The following is a 21,872-nucleotide window of genomic DNA, read 5'->3' as shown; positions in this document are numbered from 1 at the left end:
TTCGCTCTTACTGTCTGTCTCTCACTACCTCTCACCATGGGGCTCCCCCTGCCAGTCTCCGATTGTCTTAGCAATAGCAATTAAACCGGTAGTTTTTACGCGGTTCGATCACACTGCTGTACTCTCAGCATAATTGATGACATAATGATTACACCACTGAACACAACACTTCACAAATAGTTTTAATTGTTTTAACCCCTGTGTATAACTGCATGTTTGTAACCTCGACAAATGTTGGCACACACTGTGACTTGCAGCATCTGAAGGTAAATGATTCATTGCTGCTGCATAATATTTGTGTAAAACTTTAGCTAGCATACTAGCCTACTATTCAAATTTAACTCTGTAAACCATATGCTATGTTACCCTACTGGGTAGCTGTATAACACAGCAGCTGGCTATTACTTTGCCTCCGTGTGTTTTATGAAAACATTTGACTACTTGAGATTCTCTAGAACAGGTTCTTCGTTAGGCATTTGTTCCTGAACCACACTGGTGTGGGTGTGTGTTTTGAAAGGCGTGTGTTATTTTTTATGTTTGAAGAGCTTTATTAATATAATAAAAGGTTAGAACTGGTGTTATTTTTAAAGAGGTATTTCCTGAAGGGCCAAGAGTCGAGTGGGTCTTACAAAACATGTATTTGTAAAGAGCACAAATCAACCCTTGGGGCTTTTTGGCGCAGGCTACACGTGTATTGTGATCCCTTCTCAGTGGTACTAATTTTAATCGACCTCTGAAGGATGAAAGGCTGAGTGGACCCATCGAGATTAAAATCTGTGATCATGAGCAGTTCAGCAAGCCAGCAGACTTAATTAGACCATCCATTCTAGTCCGTCTGATGAGTGTACAGTTTATCGTCTCTTCATGGTAGTTTGCAGTAACGCTTTGGGTTTTGAGCAACGCCGCCTAACCTGTGTCAAGTCTGGTAGTGTTACCGCTTAGGAGTAAAATATCTTGTGCCCTTACAAACAACCTGTGACTGTATGTCAACCTTCCTAGTTCAATGTGTGTGGGTCTTCTGGGGAGAAATATGTCCGATCAAGGTACAAAAGGAAATATCACATCTATAGTACTCGTTTCCCAGTCACTTGGAAAAAGCCTGTCCCTTTCTTGCACTGCTTTAGCTGCTCATGGGTACAACCTCCCTGTGAGGTTATGGCTGATGTTTTCCTGCCCTATGTTCAATAGAGAGATTTCTGAGACCCACATACTGGTAGTTCCCAGTTCCCATGTTTACCCTGTTCCATCGGAGTTCGGCGCTGTTTCCTTGCCTCCCTAGTTATTGTTGTTTTCCCTTTTTTTTGCCATCTCTCCAGATGTACACACTGTTGGCTAAAAAGAGAAAGCCTGGTTTCAGCCAGCAATGGCTGCTTTGAGAGGCAACTGGCTTTCATCTCCTTCTGGTGATTTACAGTCTTTACCCTTGAGCTGTGATAAGGCTGTGAGTGACCAGTTTATTGCCACGCGTTTGCCTGTTCTTACCCCAGCCTGTGTAATCAGTGCTTGGGTACGCCCCAAACTTGCACAAAACAAGCATTGTCATAGCCAATAAGTATCGCCTTTGGGACCTTATAAGTGTTTAGCCATGCAACAGTTGATGTTGTTGCACCAAGGATATTGTACTGCATAACTAAATACTTATACGGTTCCAAAGGCAAGACCTATTTGCTATGCCAATGCTTGTTTTTTCTGTAACCGAGAACTACAAATTCATCCGATCTCGTGTAATGTAACCCTGTGCTCATGTAAAGCGCTCTAATGTCCTGGGGCCAAGTTCGCGCTTCATAAAACTGCAAAAAAATGCATGCTATTTTAACGGCCGGTGCTGAACAACCCGTTCCACGCTTCTAATAGCCTCCCTCTCCATTAGACACCCCCAGCCCGTCCTACTCCTAATCAGCCAGTCAGTCGCACGGCGCATCAGGAGAGCACCTCCGCAGGTCCGTAGTGAGCACACCCTCCAGGGTACACTGGACGCGCATTACTCGATGTGAATGTTTTAATCCTCTACCTCTACTTCAAACTTAACACCGCCAAGAAGAACATTACTGAGACCGACGGCTGCTAGGGCAGCCACTTCCGGGTCGCGAGGTACGCACTTCCGAGGTGGTAGACGGATGGGTTTTCAATTTTAACCAGTGGGCTTTGCAACAGGCTTCCCCCAAACCACCCCTTGCTTGCCAGTAACTGCAGTGCTGGTCCCTGATTGGCTGTCCTCGTCTTCCGTCTTTCAAGAACTTTGGAATCGAGGTTAAACAGGAGTGATCGTGTACCCGGCTGTCCGAGGTACGGGATAGGTATGTACCATTATTATATCCATGGTAATAGCCGTTTTATGTCTTTGGTATGAAAACGATTTACATCAAGAATATTAGAAAGGGACCTATTTAGCCATTTAAAACAACAACATCATTTCCTGGTGTTAAGAGATGGAATAATAAGACTTATGTTCCCCAAAAAAAGTTGTGAGGCTGTGGCAACACACGTTGTATTGTGTAAGTAGTACAGGGCTGTATGGTGAGAGTACATATATTATGCCTGCCATTTCGCACTTCTTTCATATATTATTTTCCAAACTGAAAGCATTCCGGGGTCACACTCTTCCCTAATTGCTATGCGGCTTAGAATATTTTAATGAAGTGCCTATCTGAAGAAACAGACAATTTTCTATACCAGAGTGTCCTTCGATTCCAAACAGACTGGTTGGTGTTGTTTCGGACCTCTCTGGCAAGGGACACTCAATATCTGCCTTGGTTATATTCAGCGCCACTGGAATTATGGGTTAGGAGAGGACCAAATTTTGTGACATGGTTGGCTAAATTATTCGGGTAGAAAATGCTTATAATGCTGGACATTTTGTGATACTATGACTTAATTCTTTTTTCGTTGTTTTGCAAATGTTAACACCGATTTAGCACAGGTTTAATTTCATTAGTACCTATTTAATATGCAAATATAGCAATAAGCTTCGGAAAGATTACCATTCAGCTTTTGCCAAGGGACTTCCACTGCTCCGTGGCAGCACGTGCAGATGCTTTATTATTATTTTTAGTTACTTTTGATCTCTTTGAGCTACAATTTTTTTGGGTTAAAATTTGAAAATTATACAGCAGATAATGGAGTATGTGGCAAATCCATATTTATACGAAAAACGCCACAGAATCATATAATACCAGTGGTTCTGTTTTTGCCACCTTGTTGTGGAAACATTCTTTGGAATGGGGTGTCCGGCTCAAACATTCAGTCCTTGTCGTCTGACCCCTCCTTCTGAATGGCAGGCTCATTAATAAGGTGCTTGAATACCAGATTATGTATTTTGCACCAGAGAGAAAAGCCCCATTCATGGTCTATTTCTGAATCAAAATTCTGAGAGGAGTGATGGTTTTGTCTTTGAAACAAAATCTCCTCTGAATAGGGAAGGCTTCTTTAACCTGGTAGTGTTTGCTTCCATCCAAGCTGGATTAGAATTGCCTGGAGTTGCTTTTGTAATAGTTTAATAGTTGCCAGGTCTACCACCAAGGTATCCACTACCTCCAGGGCTAGAGTCGAGGGTAGACGCCGTCTACCCTGCTGCAAAGTTGACAACTTTCAGCGGAGTGCCACATTCTTTTCCTACTTCTCCTGGTATTGATAGAAATATGCTGAACTCGTCTCTGTGTAATTTCTGACACTGGGACACTTTTAGCGTTGACTGCTTTTGTTCCGAGCAGCAACATGCAGGCGGGGAATGGCCTCATCAGATTCCAATTTTGGCCATAAAAAAGCTGGAGTTAAGGGGCCATTAGTCCTCTTTTTGTTGGAGTATCCTGGCTGGGAGCAACCGGGAGCCTCACACCTAGATGCAGTGGAGGGGAAACAACGGCTCATGTCTTATCACTCCACAGGGATTTAAGAGAGAAATGCTTTTGACTTTGTTCAGTCCCTGTATATAAGAGATATGCATAAACTGTAAGATTCTCAGTTGTGTTGGACGCCCCAGTATTTACACAAATAACAATTTAAATATCACTATTTTATTTCTTTTATAGAGCTTTAGCACTACTCATTCCAATGCAGGGTGTCAGAGCGCTTTACATCACACACACAGATTGTACATTGACAATAAGCCATATGTGTGTACATCAATGGAAAATATGTTGTACATAAGACCATGAGGGTTACATGGTGTAGGAGCCACTAGTCATTCATACCTTACTGTGCTATATTATAAGGATTACAATGTGTGAACTGCTAGTTACAAACGGATCTCTGTATTCAAAGCAGTAACCCACTTACCTTTTTTTTTAACATAAAATACAAGTCTGTTATCTGCTTGTTACATAATGTGCTTTAGCAGGAGACATTTTAACCCTTTATGCTGCTTTGATTTAAAACGAGGACTACGCAAAACACAGAGCTCTCCATCAAATACGTTATCCTCCAGAGTTATGCTACCATTATTATTATTCCCTGAGTTTTAGCTTGCACACAAAGATCTAAGCTGCAGGTGCCTTAACCCCATAAGATATTTTTATAAAACAGACATTGCAACCAATGAAGCAGAACAGATTTACTGCCACGTTTTTCCTTTATGCTCTTTGTGGCAGGCTTAAAAAAATGTATAAGTTGAAGCCCAGGTTTTGCGTCGGGGTTGCATCAATATTTTGGCACAGCCCTAATGAAAAATCAAATTTGTTAAAAGCACTTAAATGTAGACATGCTAAACATATGTAAGGTCTTAACATCTGATGCTACTTTCTGTGATTCCACATGCGATGTCACATTGGGTGATGTCACACTCATTCTGCCTAATTTGGTGTAGGAAAGTGCCCCTGTTTGACATGGTCACCCCCACTGTTTGCCCAGTAAATGTTGTGATTTCAATTGAAAGTGAACTCTGTTCCCGCTAACCAGGTCCCCAGTGCCAGAACTCTTTCCTAAAACTGTACAATTGTTTCCCCCAATTGGCAAAACCTTTAGCACCCTCTGTAAGTCCCTAGTAACTGGTCCGCTAGTACCTAGGGCCTGAGGTACTAAAGAGTGCCTGTAAGGGTAACAGCACAATTTGTGCCACCCTCCTAAAGCACCTGCAGGGCTGCTGTTGCAGGCAGCATGTCTTGGTGCAGACCAAAGTGAAAACATGACATGCCATCCATCTCGGTGTGTCATGTCCCCTACCACTGCATGTAATATTTGTAAGTCCCCCCTACTGCAGGCCTAATAGCCCTAAAGCAGAGTGCTGAATATTACACGTGAGGGCATACCTGCATGAGCAGATATGCCCCTGTTCTGGTCAGTCCTATTACTGCCAGTACAAGTGACCAGGGAAGCCATTTTAAAATGTGTGCTGAACACTGATGAAAATAAGTTCCTGAGCTATATGATGGCTTCACTGAAAATAGGGATGTATGATATCAAACATCTCATACTGAGAAACCACAATGATGCCAGTGTTAGATTTACCAATACATGCACCCAGAGGGCACCATTAGAGGCGCGCTCTGAAAACCTACCAACCTCTGGTGTACTCGCTGACTGGTTTCTGCCAGCCTTCCATTCGTCCTGGGTCTCCAAAACCTGGGAGGACTGCCTGCATTCAATAAAAACCAAGACCTCCCGCAGAACACCAGAACTGTTTCCTGTATCCTGCAAAAACACCAAAGAGAAGACTCTGAAGCCTCCGGAACCGCCAAAACCCGACACTCAAAGCCACCATTGCACCTGTCCCTACGGCCCGAGTTGAAGTGGGCCACCAGTGCCAACAAAAGTTGTCCAGCACTCCAGAGCTCGAGTCCATCGTGGTTTCCCCCGTGGACTCCCCGATGTGGCCTGTAGCCTCTGCACACACGTCAATGCCTAAAGACACCTCTGCATCTGTTGCCCCTGGACCGTGGAGAAGGAGACCCCAGGAGTCCCTATGTCCCCGAGCATGGCATGCCTTAAACCCTCCTGTTGGTTCACCCCGACTGGCTTTCAAGGCAGAACCTGCAGCCTCTTTTTACAGAGACCGATCCCCATTGAAACCTATTGGGCTCCAGACGCTGTTTTGCACCCTGCACCCTGCCGCCCCTGTGCCGCTTGTGGTGTACTGCTGGTGCTGCCTTAGACCGTGCCCACCACTCACCTTAACTCCTGGAGATTGGTCCTGTAAGTCAATGTGTTGTACCTGGTTGCAGAACTTGTTTTTCCTTCCATAAGATGACACTGCTGAACTCAGAAATTACACTGTGTCCACTTTTTAAAGTGAAAAAAATCTATATTTAAACTTGTACTTACCTGCACGATTTTTCTCCGATGCCTAAACACACGGGAAGATACTGGCTATTTTTATAAATTGGTGTCAATCTTCTTTTTGAGTCGTGTTGTCAGTTATTGAACATTGTGTGTATTTGCAAATGGCTTCCACTCATCTCTGTTAAGCCTTAGGCTGCACACAACCACCTAATAGAGCACTTTGGGATTGCATAGCAAGCCCTGTCCACTCATAATGGAACCCCTGGACTCTGTACATGGTCTATCAAACATTTGATATATCACATAAAGAGCCAGCTTTCTACACTTGGTGAGTCCCCCACTTCTGTTTTTTAGGACTTGAGCCTTGAATACCTGTCTCAAGCAATAGAGTGAAACTCCCTTGAGGTGCACACATTCATCAGTAATCATGTTGAGCCAGGCACTTGTTTGGCTAGGGCAGAGATAGGCATGGGTCAGGCTGGTGCTTCAGAACAGGTGGGAGACCTAGAGCTGAGTTAGACACATGTGAGGCTGGTGCCTCTTGGTGACTGGTAAGGCTGAGACATATTCTTCCTGTAAAGGACAACACAAGTTCCATTCTAGCGAATACTGCATGGGTTTTATCTGTATGTTAAAGGAAACTTGTGGGTGAAACTTGATTGAATGGATGCAGAGGGGACCGTTCTGCTTCAAGAGACAGGAAGCCTTCTACCTCTGGAGACTGAGCTATCTTTTGCCTTATGAAACAGAGAGGGACATTCTGCCACTGCAGACAGAGAGGGACCTTCTGCCTCTGCAGAAAGAGAGGCTTGGTGCCTTGGCAGACATAGAACAAGCTTCGACCTCTGGAGTCAGAGAAGGACCTTCGACCTCTGGAGTCAGAGAAAGACCTTCTGGCTCGCGAGTCAGAGAGGGACCTTCTGCCTCGCGTGTCGGAGAGGGACCTTCTGCCTCGCGTGTCGGAGAGGGACCTTCTGCCTCGCGAGTCGGAGAGGGACCTTCTGCCTCGCGAGTCGGAGAGGGACCTTCTGCCTCGCGAGTCGGAGAGGGACCTTCTGCCTCGCGAGTCGGAGAGGGACCTTCTGCCTCGCGAGTCGGAGAGGGACCTTCTGCCTCGCGAGTCGGAGAGGGACCTTCTGCCTCGCGAGTCGGAGAGGGACCTTCTGCCTCGCGAGTCGGAGAGGGACCTTCTGCCTCGCGAGTCGGAGAGGGACCTTCTGCCTCGCGAGTCGGAGAGGGACCTTCTGCCTCGCGAGTCGGGGAGGGACCTTCTGCCTCGCGAGTCGGGGAGGGACCTTCTGCCTCGCGAGTCGGGGAGGGACCTTCTGCCTCGCGAGTCGGGGAGGGACCTTCTGCCTCGCGAGTCGGGGAGGGACCTTCTGCCTCGCGAGTCGGGGAGGGACCTTCTGCCTCGCGAGTCGGGGAGGGACCTTCTGCCTCGCGGGAAACGGCCTTTATAACGAAGCCGTTTCCACGAAATCTTTAACCACGCATGCAGTACAACGCATGCGTGGTTACCACTAAAGCCTTTACCACGCATACCTTTACTACGAGGTTTGTAGTAAAGGCATATGTGGTAAAGGTAAAAAGTAAAAAAAGGGGGGCTTGGGGGGGTCTCCCCCCCAAATAAAAAAACTCACCAGAAGTCACGTCGGGATCTGCAAATAATCAGCGTCGTTTAAGAGAAATCGGAAAAAAAAATCAGTTTCCTCTTAACGACGTATGACGTCACCACGCATTTAGTCGAGGTAAAGGTTATGTGTGGAAAACGAATTCCGTTGTAACGCATGCGTGGTAAAGGCATGCGTTGCAACGGAATTCGTTGTAACGTCATACATTCCTGCCTCGCGAGTCGGAGAGGGACCTTCTGCCTCGCGAGTCGGAGAGGGACCTTCTGAATTTCATATTGCCAGGCAACACCCCCTCTACACAGCGTCACAAGAATTCATGGTTTTGCAGATCAAGAGATTATTACCCTCCGGATGGATAGAGTTCCAGAACAGTGTGTGTAGATTGGTTTGTCAAATTTTTTTTTATTTCTCATCTTTTACAGCTCGTGTGGGAGACGACACTGAATGGCCAGAATATGGCACACCTTCTGTCATGGATTCTGTTGGTCCCCACTCGCATCGTGCTCTTTTTCTCCAGCTTTTATTACTGGCTCATCGTCTACACAGCATCATTTATAACAGCTGGCTTCTTTTGCTTCAGCTCCATGATTCTAATACTGAAAGGGCCCAGAAGGGCATTTCAGTGGAAGGCTCGGGAAACTCCACCAAAATGCCTCACAGACAACTCGTTTGGCCAGCATTGCTACGTCCGGATAAAGGTACGGCCACTTCAAGAGCTATTGGATGGTAGAAGAAATACTTTTAAGATACACTCTGTGGAATTTTCTTGGTTTAATGAACTGTTAAGTAAGAGAGGGTCAGCAAGCAACAATAATCTACTCACTATTACAGGGTTATATGTGCTAGCTATTAGCATTGCATCCAGCACTTCCGTTCTCCGAATTCAAAACTGTGTCTCAAATGTTCACTTCTTAGTTTGTTTAGAATCTTAGGGCAAATGTTCCCATTTGTCTTCCTCACTCTTTCACCTGCTGTTCCATTCTGTGCCGTTCATCATCCCACATGACCCCTGTTTCCTTTATGTTCTTGGTTCCTGTTTCCAACTCTCCCTGCCCACCTCTGTACCACAGCCATTCCCTAAACCCCATGTCGCTGTTTTGTGTGGCTCCGCATGGTTTCTGAACTCCATCCACTTTCTTTCCCAAACTCTCCTGTACCCTAGTTTTCACCCTAATGACCTCACTAAGATGCCTGAAATTTGTAGCGTTTAACCCTATTTGGGAGAGAATTGATGCAGCAGGAACTAGATTTGTCTGATATTCCAGCTCCCTCATTGATGTCTACTGCCTTGGCTCAAATTCATTACTTTAATTTATACATTAAGGTACAAGCAGATTCCTTCCTTTATCGCCCCCATCCCAGAACCCCTTTTCTTTTCTTAATCTTGATTTACTAGTACGTCTTTTTTACCTCCATGATATTCTAACACTTTTTTTTGTCTACTTTGATGAGATCAAGCACTTTCTTTCCTTTCTGCATCCTGAACATTCCAGCACAACATTACTTTCATTTTAGCTACGTTTTTGCTGCTTGCATCCATGATTTTCCAGACCTTTCTTCTCATTATTTCTGATAAGTCTATCCTGTTTGCTGTTTCCCACTTGGGAAGTCTCCATGGGATAGAGCCTCATTCTGGATGCAGTAGTGATGAAGGCTCTGTGACACTGACTGCTCAGGGAGGATAGGTGCCCTCTCCAGTATTTAGTGCTCAGTGTCATCCACAGGAAGTACAGGAAGCTCCGTTCAGTGGCCTTCGGTGGAGGCTTTGCATTCAACAGTCCCATTGTGAGCACCAGTGTATCTCAGTGCTTTCAGTTTGTTTTAAAATTAAAGCAGAGCCTCTACGTCTCTAAGACCTTCAAAGAATACATCCAGACTGGTTGCTAGTGCCACCACCATGTCCCAAGAACCTGAATAGGTATCTCATGGAAACTGTACAGGGGTTATGAACTGAGGGTCGGGAGTAGGGGAATTAAGGCTGTTTCCATTATGAAAGTTTGTCACGGTATGAACATTTTAAAGGGTTCCTCACTTGCAATGTAAAATGTTGGCACTACAGTAGAAATATTTTCAAATTACATTTTGGTGAGAATGGCCATTTATAAAGTGATTGACTAGATCAAATCATTGAAATGGCTATTTTTGATTGTTATTACAAAGCAATACAGCTGGTAACCAAGAGTATGTGTGATTTAACCCTTCTGCAGCCAGACCCCCCTGCCGTGCCCTTTTTTGGCTATTTAGGGTAGTTTGTGCTTAGGCCCCTTATAACATTTTATCCACATAAGGGAGCCTCACCAGATTTGCAGCTTTTTCTTCCAACATCCTGAGGATTCTTAAGATGCCCAGGGTTCGTGGATTCCCCTGGAGTCGACAGTGAAATTAGGCAAAATACAGCTAAAGTTTGTGATTTTGGGGGAAAAAAGGCTGTACAAGAAAGCACCTGTGTTTTTCTCTGCACATGGTATCAACGAAGGGTTTGTGGTGCTAAAATCACCATCTTACCAGCTTTCAGAAACAGGCAGACTTTTGTCAGAAAACCATTTTTTTCTACACAGTTTTGCCATTTTCCTGGGACATAGCCTATTTTTCCTATTTTTATGTGCCTTTAACCTCCTTCCAGTTAGTTGTAGAAATGAGTGTGAAACCAATAATGGTGCCTTGGAAAGCTATACATTTCTGAAAAGTAGACAACATTCTGAATTCAGCAAGGGGACATTTGTGTAGATCATTCAGGGTTTTCCTCTAGAAAGTAACAGTTGGAAAAAAAACCTAATGAAATTGATTTGAAAAAAACAGTCACTTGTACCTGCATTTCCACCTGTAACAACTTCTAACTATGGTAGATTTTTGAAAGCAATATACTGTTATGTCCGTAGGACCCTTCTGGTTGCGGATATATATGGAGCTTGTGGGTTCACCAAGAACCCAAAGTACCCAGAGCCAATAACTGAGTTGCACCTTGCAATGGATTTTCACTGTGTACCTGGTATAAACCAACTCATTTGGTAAAATATAAAGAGTGAAAAATATTTATCAAGGAAATCTATGTATTTCTGAAATGGGAACAAGATATGGCATTTAGAAGCAGTTGTTATTTGTCTATCTCTGAATTTGTGGGTAACCATATTAGCATGTGAATTAGAGGGTATTATTCAAAAAGAGTTCTTTCTTACACACTGTGTCTGCCATTTGGAAGGCCGAAATGCATAGAAAAACAAATGGTAATAAACTGGTTCTACTATTCTGTGTTCCCCTAAGTCTCCTGATAAAAGTGGTACCTCACTTGTGTGGGTAGGCTTAGTGTCCGTGACAGGAAACCGCCCAAAATGCATCATGGACACATCTAATTTTTCCACTGAAAACTGACCCACTTTTTTTTCAATGTACCTACCTGTGGATTTTGGGCCTAGCTCAGCCAGCCCCATGGCAAACCTTGCAAGCCTGTAAATTTTTTAAAACTAGACGCCCTGGGGAATCCAGGATAGGGTGACTTGTGGGTCTCTCACAAGGTTATTTTATCCAGAATCCCTTGGAAACCTCAAACATTGTAAAAAAATAAAACACACGCATTTCCCTCATATTTCTGTTTCAGAAAGTTCTGGAATCTGCGGGAGTCACAAACCTTCATCCACCTAGCCTTCCCTCAAGTTTGCTGATAAAAATGATACCTCACTTGTGTGGGTAGGCCTAGTGCCTGCAACAGGAAATGGCCGAAAACATATTCTAGAGACATCAAAATGATTTATCAAAAAACAACTTGGTTTTGCAAGGGAGTCGCCTGCAAGTTTGGTCCCGGGCTTGACAGCCATCTAGGGAAACCTACCAATCCCAGACATGTCTAAAAAGTAGACACCTGGGAGAGTCCAGGGAAGTGTGGTTTGCATGGATCCCCCACTGTTGTCTTACCCAGAATCCCCTGCAAACGTCAAATTTAGCTAAAAAGTCACACTTTCCTCACATTTCTGTGTGGGAAGGTTGTGAGATCACCGCGCAGGCACAAATTTCCCACCACACAGCATTCGCCAGGTCTCCTGATAAAAATACTACCTCACTTGTGTGGGTGGGCCAAGTGCCTGTGACAGGGAAGGGCTCATAACATATTGTGGAGGCATCAATATATCCAGATAACAAGCTTTGGCATTGCTAATAGGCCTCGCCTTTGGGACCTTTTAAGTGTTTAGCCATGCAACACTTGATGTTGTTGCACCAAGGATATCGTGCTGGATAACTAAATACTCATAAGGTCCCAAAGGCGAGACCTTTTGGCTATGCCAATGCTTGTTATATTTAGTGTATGTTTGTTAAACAGGACCGAAGTAGCCTCTCTCTGAGCATCTCTCCTTTTAGTCTGGCTTTTTTAAGTAACTTGGAAAATGATGTTGCTTACTTAAATCGATGAATCTCAACTAGATAAGGTCGTGCTGAGGGGTCTGAGGCAAAACAACAGATCAAGCAGCGCTACTATCTTCATTATTAAATTATCCTCCATCTCAGTAATCCTTTTTATTTGACCTCATAAATAAGAAGCATAAATAAGCCCTTCTTGGCTTCAAACCGTCGACCTCCCACCTGCACCCAGATCATGGCAGGGAGTGCTCTGCTCATAGACTATCTTACAGAGTGGCATCACAAAAACATGCCAATGCACAAAATGTAAACCTTTCGCCGGCATCCCCCCTTCTCCTCGAGTACACTGATGACCAAATACAAATAGAAATAGGAACACTTAAACCACAGTCACCAGATGTGAAGTCAAACCTTCTGGGGCTGCTCACGAAGACCAGTTTGAACACGTTGGATATCTTATGGTCTGCAAGTCGTTTCTTAGTAGATTCCCAACTTTTCAGAGCTTAGCAAAGTCATCCTGGAAATACTAAGCCAATCATAGACATGGAGGGGAGTACTGATATTTCCCAAATAATTGCAACTGATTTTCCACAAGGAGTAAAATCGGCACATGAAATATTTATTTGCAGATTTTACTTTTTTCACAGAGAATTTTCACCCTTTAGAGAAACTTTTCGACACAAACCATTAATCAGGCGAGTCCCAACTTTGAAAAATCTCCTTTGTCCCTTTAAGAGAAACAGCTTTACATATTTATCCAGGATTACCCACAGTAACATCCTAAAGTAACCTGCAAAATGATTGGGAGTTTGCAATTCCTGAGAGCGTTCTGCATAGTTTTTTCACCACCCCGAAACTTATATCCGTAGAAAATCCACTAGACTGAGAATTTCAACACTCTTAAGCAGGCTTACGAAACGCCACTTAATTTGATTCTGCGATTTAGAATGTAAAATTTTGAGTAACACCATTTTATGCACGCAAGTTGCATTAGAGTTCCCAAACATTCCCAGCAGCACACTATTTTACTCCCTTTAAAAAAACTGAATAAAAGAAAACTCATTTGGGAGGTGGTTGTGATTTGGGCAAACTAACTGCAAGAAGAAAAATATATATATATATATTTAAAGAAAGCAAAGGAATGCTGTTCATTCCCAGCAGCTTGCATGCGCTCCTAGTATTGAATTGCGGATCATCACCAAACCGATGTATCAATGACTAGTAGAGAGTGGAGTGCACATTATGAGAACACGTCTCCGCCAGAAGGTCGAGCATTGGTTCAGCCGTTGCTGAATATACAACTTCTTAGTATAATTACGTCCAGGAGACTGAGGGAGGCGGAGGGGTGAGTGGCAAAGTTCAAACCACCCTAAGGCTGAGCGCTGCCCAATGGCAGGCCCGGCTGTAATCCGAGACAGGCCGTCTGCTGAGCCAAGATCGGCGAAGTGCTACCTGAAAGGGGGGGAGAGCAGGCGGCAGGGAGACCCGTAGAGGGAGCAGGCATCAATACAACGGAAGTTTGGAACCAGCAGCTCAAATCCAATCCACATTTTATATGCCTTTAAGCACTCCTCTGCCTGTTTGTTGCATCAGCCCCCCGAATTGGTGTTGTCTATTTCTATTTTCCAAACGAAATAAAATTAACGGAGTTTCCTTCAAATCTTTGACATTCATCATTCCTCTTACCAGGAGTGCTTTAATGCGCGGCTTCTTGTCTTTAATGATATCCGAGGCTTCTGTCATTGCAGCCTTTGAGGCTCGGGACTGCGAGGCTTGCAAATGAATGAAAAATGCCTGGGCATGAATGGGGCGCCAAGAGCTGCAGAGATGCTAGAGGTGCAACAGCATTGTGGTAAACCTGAGGCCCGGCAGTAGGAGCTGATGTGAATTTTAATGAGAGGGGGATGACCCTCCGGGGCCTCCCCTATTGTTGGTACTGAAAACACGCCAGACAAGAAACAAGCCCGTGAGTGGTGCGTACGTTCGCACACAGTCTTCACTCAAAAGGGCACACAAGGCAACAAAACCACGAGCGGCGATTCTGCAGGAAGGGGGACCTCAAAGCAGCGCGCGAGCAACCCCATGTAAAGCTTCTTGCCACTGGATTAACAAGCCCGGGAGTGGTGCGTGCGCACGCAGTCTGCTCTTTTTGGAAGCACATACTCGTGGCGCGCCCCTGCTCTCTCATGCAAGGTGGAGGCCGCCACAAGCACGAGTGTGTGCTTCCAAAAAGAGCAGCGCGACGGCTAAAGGTCCTCCTATGCAGCACATGCGTGCTGCGTAGGTGAGACCTAAATATGATAACTTATTTGTGTGGGTGCCCAAAGCTGAGTCAGCTTAAACCTATGAAAAAAAGCTGCCCTTTTGGACCTAGTTTTATTCCCCCTCAGTTTTTTATTTTCTCCAGTATTAGGGTGTCTTTCATAGATTCACATGCCTGAATCATTTCCCGTCGTCGGAGTGGGAGTCCCACAGTATATAAAAAGCAGTAATATGCAATAATATCCTTAGAAAAACTTGGTAATAACCAACCAGGAAGTAAAGTAGCCCAAGCTACAAGAGTAAAAACTTCCACACTCATGACTATCCTAGTAATTTTGTATAGACCAAACTGCAGCCAATCAGGCGACAGCACCCATCAGAATGTTCTCCCCAGAGGCTCAGGCTCTCAGATTTTCTACCGCACGTCGTGTGAAGGGAGTCTCCCTGAGCTCTGCTCAGTTTTCTTCAATTCTCTTAATTTTTCTTCAATTTTTTCTTCATAATATCACAGTTTTGTAATATATTCTTACATGAAGTCTACCTTCAGACCCTGCGTCACTTGTGGGAAGCTGAGACCTTTTCCTGTGAACCCTCATTAAGAGTATATGGACCAGCACTCTGCCTGTCACTGACACGGTAGGAGGAGAAGGGGTTGTTCTTGTGCTTAGACTATACCCCCCTTCTGATGTGGGAGGATTTTTTTGTTTGTCCTGCACATTAAGGTTTTAAGTGATGCTTCTCCTCTACTTCACCAGCTGAAGTAACATCACAATTAAGGGGTCTCTGGCCTTCTTTGAGTCTGTGCCTCCCACATCTACGCCCACGAGATTTACTCTCAGGCGTCTAGACTCACTCTGCGCACTTTTCTATGTGAAAATGTGCCATCTTGTCGACGATACGGTCGATGTACTCTCTGAGGACAATCTCTGCTGTCAATGGTGCTCTGCAACGACAGCGCCTCCAGGCATTCGTCGACGACAGTGAGGACAGTGCCCTCTTGTTGACTGCAGGCTCGTCGACCGCTGGGAGTTTCGTCGATGGTAAATTTCTTTGACAGTTGGCCTCGTCGACAGTAGGCTCGTCGACGGTAGGTTCGTCGACGGTAGACTCGTCGACGATAGGCTCGTCGACGGTGGCCTAGTCGACGGTAGGCTCGTCGACGGTGGCCTCGTCGACGGTCGGCTCGTCGACGGTAGGCTCGTCGACGGTGGCCTCGTCGACGGCGGCCTCGTCGACGGTAGGCTCGTCGACGGTGAGCTCTGTAGACGGTAGGCTCGTTGACAGTGAGCTCCGTTGACGGTGAGCTCCATAGACGGTGAGCTCCGTGGACGGTGAGCTCCGTAGATGGTGAGCTCCGTAGACGCTGAGCTCCGTAGACGGTGAGCTCCGTAGACGGTGAGCTCTGTAAACGGTGAGCTCCGTAGACGGTGAGCTCCGTAGACTGTGGGCTCCGTAGACTGTGGGCTCCGTAGACGGTGGGCTCCGTAGACGGTGGGCTCCGTAGACGGTGGGCTCCGTAGACGGTGAGCTCCGTAGACGGTGAGCTCCGTAGACGGTGAGCTCCGTAGACGGTGAGCTCCGTAGACGGTGAGCTCCGTAGACGGTGAGCTCTGTAGACGGTGAGCTCTGTAGACGGTGAGCTCTGTAGACTGTGAGCTCTGTAGACGGTGAGCTCTGTAGACGGTGAGCTCTGTAAACGGTGAGCTCTGTAAACGGTGAGCTCTGTAAACGGTGAGCTCCGTAGACGGTGAGCTCCATAGACGGTGAGCTTAGTCAACATTCAGCTTCGACGCCAGTTAACTTCGTTGACGGATGACCCTGTCAACTGTTGGATTCGTCAACGGTTGAGCCCGTTGACAGTTGGTTTCACACACTGTTGACTTTTATGCACAGTGCTTTTGTAGACGATTTATTTAGTCGACGGCAGCTTTCCGCTACATCCACGTGATGGCGTGATGGCTTTTTACTTCCGCCATTATTCTTCTTGGACAGCACATAGCCGTATGAGCATGTTTTTTCTTCAGATCAGAATTATGTATTTCTGACAGCAAGGCTGCCACGGCCTGTACCATGGCGGGATTACGTCTTCTCTTACAACTGGAGTTCTATTGCATTCACCTTCGGTGAATATTGGAGGTTTTCCCCTCCTTATGAAGAGAGCGGCAAATCGTTTCCCCCTTTCCCCTCGTCCTGGGGAAACCACAGAAACAAGTTCGTTCAGTTCCTATCATAGACTTTATTTAGAAAGAAGGTGTTAAACTCATGCAGAGGCCAAACTCTGTGCCGGCGTTTTTTCCACGCCTTGACAAGAAATGTGAAGCTCCCCACTATTCACCTGCCTTTCTAGTCTCTCAGTCTACCCTGACTCAGTCATTACTCAGGCGGCACAGTGATTATCTTGCAAGCCAGTTGGGCAGGTATGCCGCCAGATGTGCTCTGACATGTTGGCGCTAGTAGAACTTATTCCAGAATCCTCCAAGCCTCACACTTTGAAGATCCTGCAGGAGGGGAAAGAGAGAGAGAAGTGCATCAGAAATAATACACTGTGCAGCCGACATTGCGTGTACAGGTTTTCGACAGCTCGCAAGAGGGGCAGTCTGGCAAAGACATTTTTGCGTCAATGCTACGTCTTTCGCAAGGAGGTTCAGACTTCAATACTTCACTTGCCTTTTGATTGAGGATCCCTTCTGGCCAGCATGTTGATGAGGCACTGCAGACCATCTTAAAGGACACAGATACTGCCCGCACCCTTTGGATATAGAATCACAGCCTTTTCGTGGTGCCGAGGACGTAGATCCACGTCCTTTTTTCAAGGGAGTTCCATCCAGCATTGGCTTCTACAATCAGAACCAACTGCGTTACTCAAATCAAACACAGTCACATGGGCTAAGTACCAACAGTTCCTACATAGAAAATCATCGTACAGCCGAGGCAACTCTTCTAAGAAACAATGGATTACCTTGAACCCACCTTTATTCCCTCCAAAAACGGAGGAGGTCTAATATCTCACTTTTATTCCAATTGGTCAAAGGTGACAGAGGACCGTTGGGTTTTTAAACGTCATGCCCAAGGGCACATTCTAGAATTTGTCAAATTTCCCTTTTTCTACACCTCCAAAGGGACCTCCACCTTCTCATTTACGGGAGTCGTTTGCACAAGTATCTATATGGATACAAACAGGGACCGTCGGAGTGGTTCCGAATCTCCAACAGCGTTAGGGTTAACTCTCAGTTCCTCATCAACAAGCAAATCAGGAAAGTAGCGCATGATTTTAGATCTTTGCGCAAACTTTACAAATGTTGTACCTCAAGAAAGTCCTAAAGTTCTTATGCCAGTACGACTTTATAACTACTCTCAACCTCCAGGATGTCTATTTCCATGTGCCAATTCTTCCTAAGCACAGGAAGTGGCTACGCTCTATAATGGGTACAAAACATTTTGAATTAAAGTCCTACCTTTTGGACTTAGGTCGGCTTCACGTGTCTTTACGTAGATCCTCAAAAATAAACTGTGGGAAAACCAACAGTTAGGGGATTGCACAGCGAAAGGACTGTATGTCTCAATACATGTTCTTAGTAGATCTTCAAACAGTGGTCACAAATACTCAAAGGCAAATAAATTCTTCAAAACTTTTCAATTTTAGTTCAAATCTTTAGCAGTGATTTCAAAAACAATACATTATAAACATCCTGTGTATTATGTTTCACAAGAGTATAAACAAAACGATATACTATTATGTAGTTATACAAAAGCATAAATTGATACATAAACAAATGACTCCATATTGATGTTGTTCATATTTCTAGTTTTTCAAAAGTCCCAATGCATTTCGGGTTATATAAACAACCCTTCGTCAGGGGAGTAGATTCGAAGAATGTGATGGCCTTCACATGTTGAACGACATCCACAGTGATCTACAACGCAACAACATGCAGTAAGTATACTGCATTATATGTAGGATTTGCACCCAAGTGTGTGACTTGACTGTAGTGAAAACAAAAGGAGGAAGATGTGCTCGAGTGCATAATAGAAAAAGGAACCAGAGTTTATAATGTAGTGCATTAAACTTAAGCCTTCAGTGTGCCTACTGAGATGAAATGAGTGGCAAACAGTACCCAAGTTAAACCGCTGGAATGAGGAAAGAAGGGGCTTGCCTGAAAAGCTCAGGAGAGCTACCGTTATGCGGGGTCTAGAATGGCTGCTCAGTGCTTCAAAATGAGTATCGGGATCTATAACCGATAACATGAGTTGTAATAAAGTAAAAATAATGAACACCGAATATTAGAACATGAGCAATAGAGGAGACATGGACTGCATGCGGGAATCTTACATCTCAGTAGGCACACTGAAGGCTTAAGTTTAATGCACTACATTATAAACTCTGGTTCCTTTTTCTATTATGCACTCGAGCACATCTTCCTCCTTTTGTTTTCACTACAGTCAAGTCACACACTTGGGTGCAAATCCTACATATAATGCAGTATACTTACATGTTGTTGCGTTGTAGATCACTGTGGATGTCGTTCAACATGTGAAGACCATCACATTCTTCGAATCTACTCCCCTGACGAAGGGTTGTTTATATAATCCGAAATGCATTGGGACTTTTGAAAAACTAGAAATATGAACAACATCAATATGGAGTCATTTGTTTATGTATCAATTTATGCTTTTGTATAATGACATAATAGTATATCGTTTTGTTTATACTCTTGTGAAACATAATACACAGGATGTTTATAATTTATTGTTTTTGAAATCACTGCTAAAGATTTAAACTAAAATTGAAAAGTTTTGAAGAATTTATTTGCCTTTGAGTATTTGTGACCACTGTTTGAAGATCTACTAAGAACATGTATTGAGACATACAGTCCTTTCGCTGTGCAATCCCCTAACTGTTGGTTTTCCCACAGTCTATTTTTGTCGTTCTTAATCATGGGAATCTAGGGTCCCCTTCCCAATATTCAGGGATTATGCACGCAATTTTCTTTACACTTTAACTAACTTGTTTAAATTGTGCATATAAAAATAATCATCACGTTACACTTCAGGTGTGCCCCTGCACCACTCTTTTTTGCATTTACGTAGATCCTGGCACCAGTGGCAGCCTATCTACGTCTGCAAGGCATACAAATTTATCTTTACTGAGACAACTGTATAATAAGGGCTCGCTCTTATTTACAAGCAGTCCAGCACACCCAGACTTGTCAGTCACTGTTTCAAAACCTGGTTTTCAATGAATCAGGACAAGTCCCAACTAGTACTAGCTCCGATATGAACGTTTCTCGGAGCATCAATCAATACAAACCTAGCAAAGGTGTTTGTCTCACACGAACGACGGTCCTGCAGCTCCCACTTGGTGGTTCTTCTACATACAAAAAAGTCTGTTTCAGTAGATCCTCAGTCATTCCTGGCCATAGCCTCCACCTGCATCCCGTTGTTTCCCAACTACAGATTACACATGAGAAAATTGCTAGAGGAGCTAGACAAGAAGTGGTTGCAGGTCTCCAGTTCAATCGAAGATCTCATTCAAATTACTCCTCGGATGCAAGAGGCCTTTTTGTTTGGTGGGTCCAAGAAAGAAATTTGTAGAAGGGGTGTGCGTTTCCTTCAAGAAGCGCCAAATTACACAATCACCACAGACTCATCCCTCGAGGGTTGCGGAGCATATCTTCAAGGGCTGAAGGCCAGCGGGAAATGGAACCCTCAACAAAAGGCTTGGCACATCAATCTGCAAGAGCTAGGTGCCATCTTCTTAGCCCTCAAATCCTTTCGTGCTATCATTCATGGGGCCACAGTATTAGTTCGCTTAGACAATACTTCAAGTATGCATTACTTAAACAAACAGGGAAGAACGAGGTTGGTTCTTCTATCTCAGGAAGCCCAAGAGATATGGGCTTGGGCGATACGACACAGGATCAATCTCTTGGCTGTTCATGTGCCGTGAGTTGCAAATGTGCTGGCGGACACCCTCAGCAGGTCAACGATGTCCAAGCACGAATAGGAACTGCATCAGCCAACGGCGGATCGAATCTTCCAGCAGTGGGGTCATCCCAATCTGGTCCTCTTTGCGACAAAAAAGAACAGCAAACTGAAAAGTAGACAACATTCTGAATTCAGCAAGGGGACATTTGTGTAGATCATTCAGGGTTTTCCTCTAGAAAGTAACAGTTGGAAAAAAAAACCTAATGAAATTGATTTGAAAAAAACAGTCACTTGTACCTGCATTTCCACCTGTAACAACTTCTAACTATGGTAGATTTTTGAAAGCAATATACTGTTATGTCCGTAGGACCCTTCTGGTTGCGGATATATATGGAGCTTGTGGGTTCACCAAGAACCCAAAGTACCCAGAGCCAATAACTGAGTTGCACCTTGCAATGGATTTTCACTGTGTACCTGGTATAAACCAACTCATTTGGTAAAATATAAAGAGTGAAAAATATTTATCAAGGAAATCTATGTATTTCTGAAATGGGAACAAGATATGGCATTTATAAGCAGTTGTTATTTGTCTATCTCTGAATATGTGGGTAACCATATTAGCATGTGAATTAGAGGGTATTATTCAAAAAGAGTTCTTTCTTACACACTGTGTCTGCCATTTGGAAGGCCGAAATGCATAGAAAAACAAATGGTAATAAACTGGTTCTACTATTCTGTGTTCCCCTAAGTCTCCTGATAAAAGTGGTACCTCACTTGTGTGGGTAGGCTTAGTGTCCGTGACAGGAAACCGCCCAAAATGCATCATGGACACATCTAATTTTTCCACTGAAAACTGACCCACTTTTTTTTCAATGTACCTACCTGTGGATTTTGGGCCTAGCTCAGCCAGCCCCATGGCAAACCTTGCAAGCCTGTACATTTTTAGGTCTCGCCTGTCGATGCGCATGCGCATCGAGCTTGCGAGCCTATTGCGGCTTAAACAACCTTTAACTAAGAAGCAAGGAATCCTGGCGATTCCTTGCAGTGCCCGTGACTTTTAAGCTCAATGCGCATGTGCATTGAGCTTAAAAGCGCGTGCACATCAGTTCCCTCAGCCGCAATCGCCGTCTGTTCCCTCAGCCGCATTCCTCCGACACCTTTTGAAGTGAAGCTTAGCTTCACTTCAAAGGCCCCGGCTTCTTCACACCCACATGCCGCTCTCCCCGCTCCGCCCCCTCCCCTGCCCGCCATGTGCATTTCTCCTACACCCCCTCCCCACAGCAATGCCCTCCGTCTGTTTTACAATTTGAAGAGGTGCCTCCTCACATTTCACTTCACTGCCTTCCAACCTCATGGTTGAAACTTTAGTCACCATCTCCTGTTTGTCGTACCCCAAGCAGCGGTGCACGCACTACCAATCCTTCTGTTATGCCACATCTCGCAGCTTACATTCCTTCTCTCTTTCTATTCCTCTCCACGTTTCTGCCTCTT

General features: G+C 44.7%; 1 protein-coding gene and 1 long non-coding RNA gene across 2 annotated transcripts in view; one reads left to right on the top strand and one right to left on the bottom strand.

Moving 5' to 3' along the window:
* The window catches only part of LOC144823300 (uncharacterized), a 106,552-nt gene that overhangs the window by 54,860 nt on the left and 29,820 nt on the right, over positions 1–21,872 (bottom strand). The window lies entirely within an intron of this gene.
* Positions 2,073–21,872, top strand: part of EPHX3 (epoxide hydrolase 3) — a 155,906-nt gene continuing 136,106 nt past the window's right edge. Inside the window, exons 1-2 of the mRNA XM_078681669.1 lie at positions 2,073–2,297; positions 8,267–8,542. Of these exons, the coding sequence (XP_078537795.1) occupies positions 8,300–8,542 (243 nt within the window). The 5' untranslated portion in view covers positions 2,073–2,297; positions 8,267–8,299. The remainder of the gene's footprint in view (positions 2,298–8,266; positions 8,543–21,872) is intronic.

This window comes from Lissotriton helveticus, chromosome 1_1 (genome assembly GCF_964261635.1).
Source record: "Lissotriton helveticus chromosome 1_1, aLisHel1.1, whole genome shotgun sequence".
Classification (NCBI taxonomy): domain Eukaryota; kingdom Metazoa; phylum Chordata; class Amphibia; order Caudata; family Salamandridae; genus Lissotriton; species Lissotriton helveticus.
The sequence above is the reverse complement of the archived record's forward strand: the minus strand, read 5'-3'. Positions and strand labels throughout refer to the sequence as shown.